General features: G+C 36.8%; 1 protein-coding gene across 1 annotated transcript; it reads left to right on the top strand.

Moving 5' to 3' along the window:
* Nucleotides 1-10,040: 10,040 nt before the first annotated feature.
* Nucleotides 10,041-10,610, top strand: LOC138122240 (uncharacterized). The gene has a single exon (XM_069036418.1). It carries the CDS (start codon nt 10,041-10,043, stop codon nt 10,608-10,610), a length of 570 nt encoding a protein of 189 aa, XP_068892519.1.
* Nucleotides 10,611-11,959: the final 1,349 nt, after the last annotated feature.

Raw genomic sequence — 11,959 nt, 5'->3', positions numbered from 1 at the left:
AGGCTCTCCTCACAGACGAGCGGTACCCAACGTCCAAGTGGCCGCTTGCCAGAGTAACTCAACTTCACCCAGGTGTGGATGGGTAAACTTGGGTAGTGACGATCAAGACACCTACCGCCATGCTAACAAGACCAGTGCCAAAGCTCGCTTTGTTACCAATCTCACCACCCGAGGAAAACTCAGAGAATTCTCTGGAAAATCATCATTAAGAACTAGACGTCTCATAGCTGCATATCATTCCCCAAATCTGTTGGAGAAGGCGGGGAGAATGTTTGAAATTCCCGCTAATTTCAAATGGCGCGGGCTCATGAGAATGCGTCGGCACAGATACCATTATCATTAGGGCCCGGATTTTAGGCAATTAAAAAGTCGGAAATAGGTGCCTAAAATAGTCCCTTAAACTACTGCAAATAGTTCCTTAAAAACTGAAAATAAGTCACATTAGGTCCTCAAAGTTGTGGTTAATTAAATTAAAAAATGGGTTTTTAAAGTTTTAAGTACACCCAACAAGATATTTACTAATTATTCCTTATTAATTTAATTAATATATCTACCTACACGTTTGTTAGTTATATACTCGTATTTACATTGCATACAATATATTGTTCTAAATTTTCTATTTTAAAACATTGTCCGTTATCCACCAAAATGGACTTATATTTTGAGAAACTTCTTTCTACCTCGCAAGAGGTAATGGGCGCAAATTTGTAATTAATTTCTTCCATTTTGGTTTCATGTTCCGACACATCTTCATCTCTAAATCTCTAATTTTCATTTTTATGGCAGGGACCATTGTATAAACGTTAAAGCTTCTAACAATACCTAAGTATCACAAACCATTAGACTGTGTATACCTGCACCCCTTCGAACAGAGGCAAACAGATAAACTGTAATTTATGCCAGTCCAGTCTAATGGTTTGTGGTACTTAGGTATTGTCGGAGTATTTACCGCTGACACCATGGTCCCAACCGTAAAAGCGAAAAAGTTATTCCTCTATTGTACTGCACTTTGTACATTTCAATAGTTACATCTCCTTAAATTTCAAAATCATAAAGCATTGTAAATTTTATTGAGGTACCACTTTTACATTTTTAATACCGTAAACTTCCCAGAATTCGAATATTGGGAAAAAATCGCGAAAATGAAATTGATTTTTGGTCATTTTAGGCATGTTCAGGCAGTTAAAAAGTAAAATAGGTATTTAAAGGGCATTTTAGGCCGAATAGGCAGAATCAAATATGGCTCTAATTACTCTAATTAAGCCAGCAATCATTTATAGACAAGTTTCATACATGTGCCTTAAAAAATAAAAATAGTCCATTTTGCCTAAAATCCGGGCCCTAATTATCATTATTGACCCACAAACCGATCGAAAAAGAAAAAATCATCAGAAAATCATCATACAAGGCAGTAATCAATCATAGTCAATCACCATCATCAGTAGTTTTAAAAGAAAATCATCATGCAGTAAATTAGAGTGAGTGTATTGTAAATAGAGTAGTGATTAAAATAAAGACATAAAAAAACTGTGTTCCATCAACAAAAAAATTAAGACTTGCAGCCACCTTCCGATCCACCAGTATTAGCAGATCCTCAACACTAGGGGACTCAAATCAGACGACCTGAGAGGCCATTCAATAGATCCCCGACGTTCTATTCAACGATCTGGAAATATGTTATTTAGAAACAGGTGAACATCAACTCTATAATGTGGTGGAGGGCCGTCCTGCTGACACCAACCATTGCGGTTTGCCATTCCTTGTCGATCTTCATCCGGAAATAAATGTGCAATGTCAGGTACAATGTGATCACGCAATGGGTTTAGGACTTTAGGTATCTATCTATCTCCTGTCAAATTTTCATGTATAAAGTATGGACCTATTATGTGGTGACCAATTATACAAGCCAAGATATTAAGTTTTTGTGGATGCTGTGTATAGTGTTCCATCATCCAATGAGGATTTTCACTGGACCAGTAGCGACAGTTGTGTTTGGTTATAAACCCATTTATACAAAACGTGGCTTAAATTAACAATTGAATCCAAAAATATTGAGTTGTTTTGCAAGCAATCCTAAAAATATTGAGTTGTTTTGCACCCAATTTAACTCCCGTGTGTGAACGGTGTGTACCCACTTATTCACATCATTTTGATTTTTTTTTATGTGGAACGACAACCATAAATTTTACATTCAGTTTTTACGCCTACTTGGACTACAATCATTTATAATAACCCTGTAGTTTACTTAATTTTATACATGTTCTCGTGTTTTTTTTTTCCAAGAAAAACACACATCATGGCCCTAAATGGTGAATTTATGGATGAATAACTCTCTTCTTGCCAATTTCCATTTCTGTGGAAATCACGAACGTCTTTGACAAATTTGACACTGACAATAGAAATTTGTGACATTTCTCAGTCTTTTGTTTCCGCCATCAAATATGAAAATATCTCTAGTGCAGTGCTAATCGCCTCCACATTTGACTTTGTTGTGTTTTATTACTCGTATGTTCTGTGTCAATGTTAAGGAACTTCCTCACGATTTTATTAATTTTACTATTCGACCGTTTCCGAAAATGATTAAGGGCCGGTTTCACCAACGTGAGTTAAATTTAACTACAGATTAAAATATACGAAAACATTGTTATAACAACAGGTAACCAAAGTAACGAAGCATTTTAACCTACAGTTAACTTTAACTGGCGTTGGTGAAACCGGCTCTCGGATAATGAAGGATAATCGTTGAAATAACTACATTTCTATAAAAACGTATTTTGTAAAAATTTTCGAGTTGTTGTTGAACGATTTGTCGTTAAAACTATATCGTTAACAAACGAGAGTCCCTTGACCAGTCGTTGTTCTCGAATGATATCGTTATTATTATTTATTTGACAAATTCTCTTCATGCTTTCGATAAAGTAGGAAGGTATATTAAGGTGTTATTAAAAAATATTATCGCTTGAGTAGAGAGGCAGCTGGATATTTCTTCAAATTTAAAATCATCTTGAAGACAGACAAAGGGCTACGAAAATTTCAGCAAAAACCAAATTTATGGCAGCTTTACACTTTTTTTCTCATGGAAGCTACCAAAAATCTATTGGCAAAGATCAACATTGCAGTTTTCTCAATCTGCAGTCAGTAACAGCAGTAACAGTAACAATCAGGTTACTAACATTATCATTAGATATTTGGGAAATAGGTAAGTGCGTAAAATTTCCCAGAACCCCAGAAGAAATAATCACAATACAAACTGGTTATTTCAAAAATTATAATTTTCCTGGAGTTATTGGCTGCATTGACGGAACCTTTGTGAGTATTGTTCCGCCCCCAGCAAATCATCCTTTATATCTTGGAAATCTGTTCATTAATAGAAATAATTTTCATGTATTAAATGTTCTAATAGTGAGTATTTTTATATTTTTATATTTTTCAAGTGACGTCAAAGTCAACTTTTAAAATTCGCACGCTGGCGTCGAGCAATTGCGATTGGTTATTGTAATGAGTGAAGTTAGGTACGAATAATATTAATCAACTTAAAATTAAAGACTAATCGTTATGTTTTGATCCAAGACGATTTGCTAAAATCGTTAAAACTGTCGATATTACTCTCCAAACGGTTGTCCCTAAATAGTGATATCGTTTTTTCTCTACATTTTACAAAATAGACCTTTTAATTACTATTTAGCGGCTTTTAGCAAACAATCTGAGCATTTAAAATAGCAAAATATTTGTCCACCTCTTTAATTTAAAATTTAGGTTGTAAATGTTTCATTAAATAATTTTTTTCTTGGGACCTTTTTTTTATCTTTCGAATTGGAAAATGTTTTAATAATAGGGGTTAAAATGTTTTTAGAGCTTTGTAGTTTATTTCAATGTCAGTGGACACAGCCTACTATCTTTAATAAAATTTAAAAATGGGTTAAAATTATTAAATTATAAAAAATTTGTTTCACAGTCTAGGACTGGTTTACAAATCTATGAGGGGCATGATGACCAACTCAATAGACAGGGACCAATGGCTTAACGTGGCTTCCGAATCACGAGATAGAATATAGCTTTTTTTTAAATTTCGCCCTGGATCGGAATCGAACCCTCGACCCTCGCGTTCCTAAGCCGAAACGGACTCCCTTAGGCTATATTCTGCCTGTAAAATGTAATGGAACAATATTTAAAAAAAAAAATCAAAACTTGTGAAAAATTAAGTAAGCTAAAAGTGTGCGAAAAATAATTTCGGAATCAGCAGTAGAAAACCATTAACACGAAATAAAGTTTACACCATGTAAATCCCTATGGTTCATCGATAAAAAAATTCACTGTCTATTCGAACAACCGACGATTGAGTAATATCATTATCCAAAGCAAGTTGGATTATCCAAAAAGGCGGCGTTACACGATGCTGGTAACTCGTACGAGTCACTAAAACCGAGTACTGGAAACGAGTTGTACAAAATAATGTAGTTTTGAACGTTATTGTTAGAAACAGGTACTGTAGCAGGTAGTCCTGCCTACTTTCTCTTGTGAGAGGGGTGAAATCACCTACCCTTATTTAAGTCGGGATATAGCGGCAAAAGCCAGAGTCTACCATTATCCTTGGTACTTAACACTTGTACATCAACATTTTGTCTTAAATTTATACAAGTTTTAGGTATTTATACAAAGACGACCATATTATTTGTACGGCTAATATCACCACCCAACAGTGATTAATCGTACATAATTTTGGTCCTTCGAGCCGGATGATTAAATCCATATCACACGACGGTCGTCTAGTGTAATAACAAGTGTAGTACATACGAACGTGTGTCAGTTGGGCCAAAAAGTACGACGCAGGTAGAGTGCTTTTCAACGAGAGGTACACGTCTATAAACTTGCGCAGAAATCTGTTTCGGTCTATGGTGGCGTGGCTTACCTACACAGTAGCGGCGTTAGTTTGTACTTTTTAGGGAATTTCATTCCAACAGCTGATTTATCGCCATTTTGTCGCAAATCACAGCCAGGTTATTGTTCTTTACCGTCTTCTTTTTTATATCATACAACTCCCGGTTGTGAAAATCTGATATTTTCTGTGTTATGAAAGGAAGAACGAAAATAAAACTGGACTACGCCAATGCACTCGATTTTGGGTCGCCCTTCCCCTACATCTGGCGCATCTCGGTAGCCACGCCTGTGTACCTCTCGTTGAAATGCACTCTAAACGGGAGGGCAGGGGGAGTATTAAGTTGACCGTGCAGTTGGGCCAGAGAGATAATGCTCTTAAATTTGACCACATCTGATAGTCTAAGATCCCACTGCATGATTTCTACGTTCATCTGTTTTTTAATCAAAACAAAATTTTTATAGATAGTTATGAATAGAGAAATATGTTTCTGCAGGGTTGCCTATCAAAATATGGCCGCAAGTATTTTTTAATTAAAATTAAATTAAATATTTTTTTCCCAAACAGGTTCGTTCACTTGTTTTTTACATAAATTATAAGTCATTTCAAAGAGAGATGTGTAATAGTATTTTACAGTAGAAGTCCGTTAGGATAGCCTTTACTGCCGAGCCAGAGATTTTGTGAGACGAGCTCGCAGAGCGAGTCGAATAATACTGGCGAGGCAGTAAAGGCCCTAACGGACGTGTATTGTACAATAGTTTTTGTAATATCTCTACGATTCGTTCACAATTATCTTTTTGAAATACATTTTTTTCAACGCCATCGAAAAAATCGAATGATTAATAAGTGTGCGGAGGACGTCGTCATGTCAACCGTTGTTTGTGACAAAAAAATTGTTTCAATGTTGTTTGTCAGATTTGTTCAACGCTTAACTTTCCGTTGAAAATAAATGAATGAAATCAATAAAAAGTCGCAATCAAGATATGCCCGATGTCTGGAAGTGAGGTATCGTTATTGCATGCAAAATCGCGCTTGTGTTAGTCTTAAAATTGTGAAGCATCATCTTCGATCTTGTCTACATTTGCTGCTGTTTGTCAGATTTGTTCAACACTTAACTTTCCGTTGAAAATAAAAGACTGAAATCAATAAAAAATCGCAATCAAGATATTCCCGATGTCCGGAGAGCAAGTGAGGTCATCGTTATTCCCTGCAAAATCGCGCTTGTGTTGGTGTTAAAAGTCTGAAGCATCATCTTCGATCTCGTCCACATCTGCTAGTGGCATACGGATTTCGATTAATTCAAGGTGTGTCCCATAACATTAAACATTAATTATTGTACCAATTGTAAAAAAGTTGAAAAATAAAGTTTAGATCTACGTTGCTATAGTTATTTAGTCATTCATAACGGCCGCTCCCGCTCATAACGGACACCCTTAACGGACTCCGGCCGTTATGAGGTTGTTTACATGGTGACAAACAGTCCGGAAAACCACCTTTAACAACTAGATATTACAAAAAGAAATTGAAAAGTTTGGGTTGCCATTTCTCACTTGGCCGCAACCGCTTGGCAACCGGGTGTAAACATGTACCTCTCTGTTTAATTTATACCTTCATAACGTATCCTCATAAATTATATATCAAATTAAAGCTATTTTTTTCTCTACACGATGGAATACGGTTGCTTATGGAAAAGTGGCCGCAAATATGGGTAACTATTAAAGATATATAAGAGCGAAAGAGAGTTAGCGCACCACACCGTGCATTTTTTTTTATGTTGTATCTTTGATTTTAAATATTTATTCCTATAGCAATACAGCAACACTTCTAATAAAGTATTTTTCTCCCTACCGGTTAGAAATGTAGGCTGTGGATACCTCATTTGAGGTGAGAAAATTCAACTTTCTCGCTAAGGTAAGAAAGTTAATCATGAAATGTTTATGGAAAAACTGTACCAAAATACAAATGTCAAAAGTGTCAAAAGTGAAATAAGTTATTGATAAATGAAAGCCAATTCAATGAAGTAAGTTGGTAGGTCAATCATATAATCTGGAAAATAAACAGATAAGCTAGGTAGGTAGATTACTTTACCCTGTTTATATCAAATTTTCGAACAAACCTCAAATCTTCAAATGCGATGACAAGTTAATTAAACAAATAACACAGCCTACTATTCAATTCTCAAAATTTTCGTTTTAATCACGAATATAACCATCTTTTTTGACTTTTTTCAACAAAGTTGTGCCGGTAGGGAAAAAAATTGTATTCAAACCTTGTTAAGAAAGTGTCCTTGCAGACCTTAGGCACTTACAAACCTCGTCTACGACTCGGTTTATAATCTTTGCCTGCGGTCTGCAAGAAACCACTTTCTTACCTTGGTTTGAAATATACTATTGTTTGGTGCTGTCGAGAACATAAACATAGGAAGAGAAGGTTACAAATAACGCTATAATCCTACCCCTAACTAATGATCGGCCCAACTGAACGATAAATTAATCCCTCTACCTGACGCCTGGCCCAACTGACCAACGCCGGTACATACATACATCAACAATTCAAGAAGCAGTTTCGACACCCAGAGGGCAGCAACGATTTCGTCAGCTTCAGCAAGGGCAAAAGGGCAGCACGAATAGTCACCGAATTGGGTAGCAGCGAAGCGATCATCACTCAAGACATCAACAAAGGTTAGTGGCTCTCAATCCTTTCGATTTTCCTTCCAAACTACATTACTACGTACGACTATTTCTATTGTTCCTAATTTCGCAAATTTTCATCTCGACCACGTAAATCAAATCAATCATTATGCCCGAGACATCCTTATTAGATTAATCAATTGCCAAATTAGAGGCTTTAAAAAAGAAAAGAACCTCATTAAAAACAAAAATTTGGCGTATTCAAAACTTTGTTGCTAACTTTCAATCAAATGATAACGATGTAAATCCACTAAAATTTAAAAAAACATTCATCGAACAGACATTCAAAAATTATGAAGAGGTACAGACTGAAATTGAATTACTTGATTCTTCAACGACAGCTATTGAAACGCAGACTCAGGACCGCGTCGAAATTGAGTCAAAATATGTACTATCATCAATTCAAACAAAAATTGAACAAATGACGCCTCCACTGCACACTGCGGCCACAACGAACGGTAACGGTAGTTGTTCCAGCGCTAATTCACATTGTTCTAATCGTGATCAATCAATCAAATTGAATCTGCCAACTTTAAATTTAAAATCTTTCACTGGTTGCTAAATATAAGGAATGGTTGTCATTTCAAAATTCATTTAAATCCTTTATTGAAGACGAAAACAACATGCTAAACAACTGTCAACGTTTCCAATATTTGCGATCATGTTTATCTGGTGAAGCTTTGCGAGCAGTCGAGTCATTAACGGTGTCATCAGAAAATTATAATGTAGCGTGGGATATCTTAAAGAAACGGTTCTGCAACAAACGGCTGATCGTCCACGATCACATAATAGCCATCACAAAGGCACCCCAAGTAATTAAAGCCTCGCATTCGTCACTTAGGTGTTTTTTTAGATACGTTGAATTCAAATGTTGCCGCGGTAAGACAGCTAGAAGTACCGATTGATACTTGGCATGCTCTTCTAGTTGTAATAATTGTGGACAAATTAGACGACAATCTTGCAAGAGAATGGCAGGCTACATTAACCGACGAGGTTCCAACTTACGGTCAAACGATCGAATTTTTAGAAAGGAAATGTCAGTTGTTGGAATCCTTAAATCTATTGCACCCCAAATCAAACGTCAATCCGAATCTCAATAATGCAAAAAACAATATGTCACAAAAACGAAGCACTACATCTCATGTTGCCACAAACAAACTACACTGTACATTTTGTAAAAATGACCATCATACAATCAAAAATGCAATGAATTTCTAAAATTAAATGTAGAGGAAAGAAACGCTCAAGCTCGAAACCTGAAGTTATGTCTTAATTGTCTAAGAACCAATCATTTTGTTAACAACTGTCAGTCCAAATTCAAATGCCGTAAATGCAATCAAAGCTACAATACTCTGCTTCATAAAGAAAGACAAATCACGCAAACCAATGAAACACCAGCACAGGTAGAAAGTTTAAACGCTCATTCTATGAGGTCCCAATCATCAATTATTTTGTTATCAACCGCGATCGTTCTCATAGAAGATCGTAATAAAAAGTCTCATAAATGTAGATGTATGTAATGTAAATATAACCGTGGGCGGAATTGGTCAAATTTCGACGAACATCAAACAGGCCGTCCAGGTAAACATCAAATCTCAGTACAATAAGTTTTCGGCGAACTTAAGTTGTTTTGTTTTGGATAAAAATAACCGAAAATCTTCCCCTGGTGACCATAAATATGTCTGCAATAAATATTCCAAAGGAATTACAGCTAGCCTAGCTAGAAACTGCATCAGTAGACTTACTTATCGGGGCTGATTTGTTTCGGAACCTTTTATGTCAAGACCGCAAAGAAATAACACTTGAGAACCATAACAAACTAATGCTGCAAAATACCCATTTAGGTTTCATTGCAGGTGGGTCACTAAATATGAACAATAACAATAGCTCAAGCATCTGCTCGCTTTCTCTAACATCGGTAAGCGACATTTTAGAGAACCAAGTGCAAAAATTCTTCGAACTAGAACAATGCAGCAACGCTTCCGAACAAAAATGCTTTTCAAATGAAGAGATTATGTGCGAGCAACATTTTGTTCAAAATACGTGCAGACAAACAAACGGAAAGTTTCTTGTTAAACTGCCATTGAAAAATGATCCTCCAATTCTCAAGTCAAACCACGATACTGCTGTAAAGTTTTTTAACAATCTGGAACGAAACCTAAACAAAAGGCCTACACTAAAATCACATTATGTGCAATTCATGCGGGATCACATCTCCTTGGGTCACATGGAGGAAGTTCCGGGTTGCGAATTAAATAAACTAAACTGTACATATTTGCCTCATCACGCGGTACTCAAGGATTCTACATCGACCAAGTTAAGAGTTGTTTTTAACGCGTCATTTCGCTCAGCTGATGGATTGAGTCTAAATGACAATCTCATGGCAGGACCTACGATCCAGCCAGAGCTTTTTGCAATTTTGTTGAGATTCAGAACTTTTAAATAAGTACGTCGTAAACGGGGACATAGCTAAAATGTACCGCATGATAGAAATACATTCCGATCACACTGACTATCAACGAATTGTTTGGCGCGAGAACACCGAAGATCCGCTAAACACGTATAGATTAACCACTCTAACCTACGGTACAAAACCGGCCAGTTTTATAGCAACAAGATGTCTTAAAGAACTAGCTCTTCAAAACGTAAATCGGTACCCGGAAGCCGCTAAAGCAATTCAACAGGATTTTTACGTAGACGATCTTCTGACGGGAGGGGACTCACTTGAAAACCTAATCACTTTACGAGATCAAATAATTCAAATTTTAGCTCATGGTGGTTTCTTATTACGTAAATGGGCCGCCAATCATCCTTCATTAATTCCAGATAGTCACGGGCCTAATCTCAACGTCAGTTTCGATAAGGATGCTTACACTAAAACGTTACGGCTTTTTTGGAATCCTAATCACGATTCGTTACGGTATCAGGTAAAACGCTGTGACATTCCGAAAAGACTAACAAAACGCGAAATCCTGTCTAAAACTGCCCAGGAATTCGATCCATTGGGTCTTGTGGCGCCAGTATGCTGGAGTTTGAAAATTTGATGGGACGATCTATTACCTGTAAGTATTTATTGTGCATGGGTTAGGATCTTGTAAGAACTCGCTCACTTAATCGAAATCGAAATTCCCAGAAACATAATAAAATCAAGTCCCGTACAGGCGCAGCTACATCTAAGAACAACCGATCATAGTGGCAATCGTCAAGTTCATTTAATTTGCGCTAAATCTCGTGTGGCTCCTCTTCGAGCTGTTACGTTACCACGCTTGGAGTTGTGTGCCGCCCTAATTTTGTCGCGAATATTTAATACAGTTTTACGAACAATAAATGTCAAAATTGATCAGCAATTTCTATGGACAGATTCCACAGTCGTTCTGGCATGGATAAACTCTACACCTTCAAACTTACAAACATTTGTAGGAAATCGAGTTTCCGAAATTCAAACGCTAACGGATGCGAAAGATTGGTATCATGCCAAAAGCGAAAGTAACCCTGCGGATGTATTAAGCCGAGGTGCTTTACCTGGTCAACCAAAAACTAATAAACTGTGGTGGAACGGTCTTGACTGGCTGTCAGAAAACAACGACACTTGGCCCGTATCTAACATAAATCTTTCGGATATTGAAATTCCAGAACGTCGAACTGTCACTGTGACTACTATTCATTCTCGCGAAAGACAACTACCGCTTCTTACAAAATTTTCAAATTACAAAAAAACTGAACGTGTAATGTCATGGGTATTACGATTCATCAACAATTGTAGGAAGCCAAACCAAAGGCAAATCTCTATGTACAGGACCGACCTGTACCGTTAGTTTAGGTACCCGACCAGGGAGGACCGCACCCCACCACCCTCTCTTAAAAGCGAGACGCATCCCACAGGAAAAAACAGATACGACAGATACATCAGATCAGTCAAACAAATTCAAACAGACATAACCATTTTTATACAATCATTTACTTATACTTTGTTAATGTTATTGTTTGGAAGTTATTAAATATTTAAAAATCAACAATTCTTTTCCTGCGGTACAACGCCGCAACATTTTGGTCCAATCGAGCCGGATCCGTGATCCAGTGTCAACAAATTGAAGAAAGTCGGATCCGTGATCCAGACAATCAAAAAAGTGCGATCCGTGATCAGCCAACGAGGAAGTCGAATCCGTGATTCATCTTCAGAAGCATCAACATTCAGCATCAACTTCAACAATAAACATTACATTACATTCAAGAATCCAAGCACCACTGTCGTCAATCATCAGCATCACAGAGCATCAAAACGTGAGTCTGTCAATTCCATCAAACCTTCCTACATTTTCCGTGCATGCTAAATTTGTATCACTACAACGTTGCATTTCTTCGCGTAATTTGTACCTAATCAATCAAATTCAAA

This window comes from Tenebrio molitor, chromosome 1 (genome assembly GCF_963966145.1).
Source record: "Tenebrio molitor chromosome 1, icTenMoli1.1, whole genome shotgun sequence".
Taxonomy (NCBI): domain Eukaryota; kingdom Metazoa; phylum Arthropoda; class Insecta; order Coleoptera; family Tenebrionidae; genus Tenebrio; species Tenebrio molitor.
Note: the sequence above shows the minus strand (reverse complement) of the source record. Positions and strands in the feature narration are given on the sequence as shown.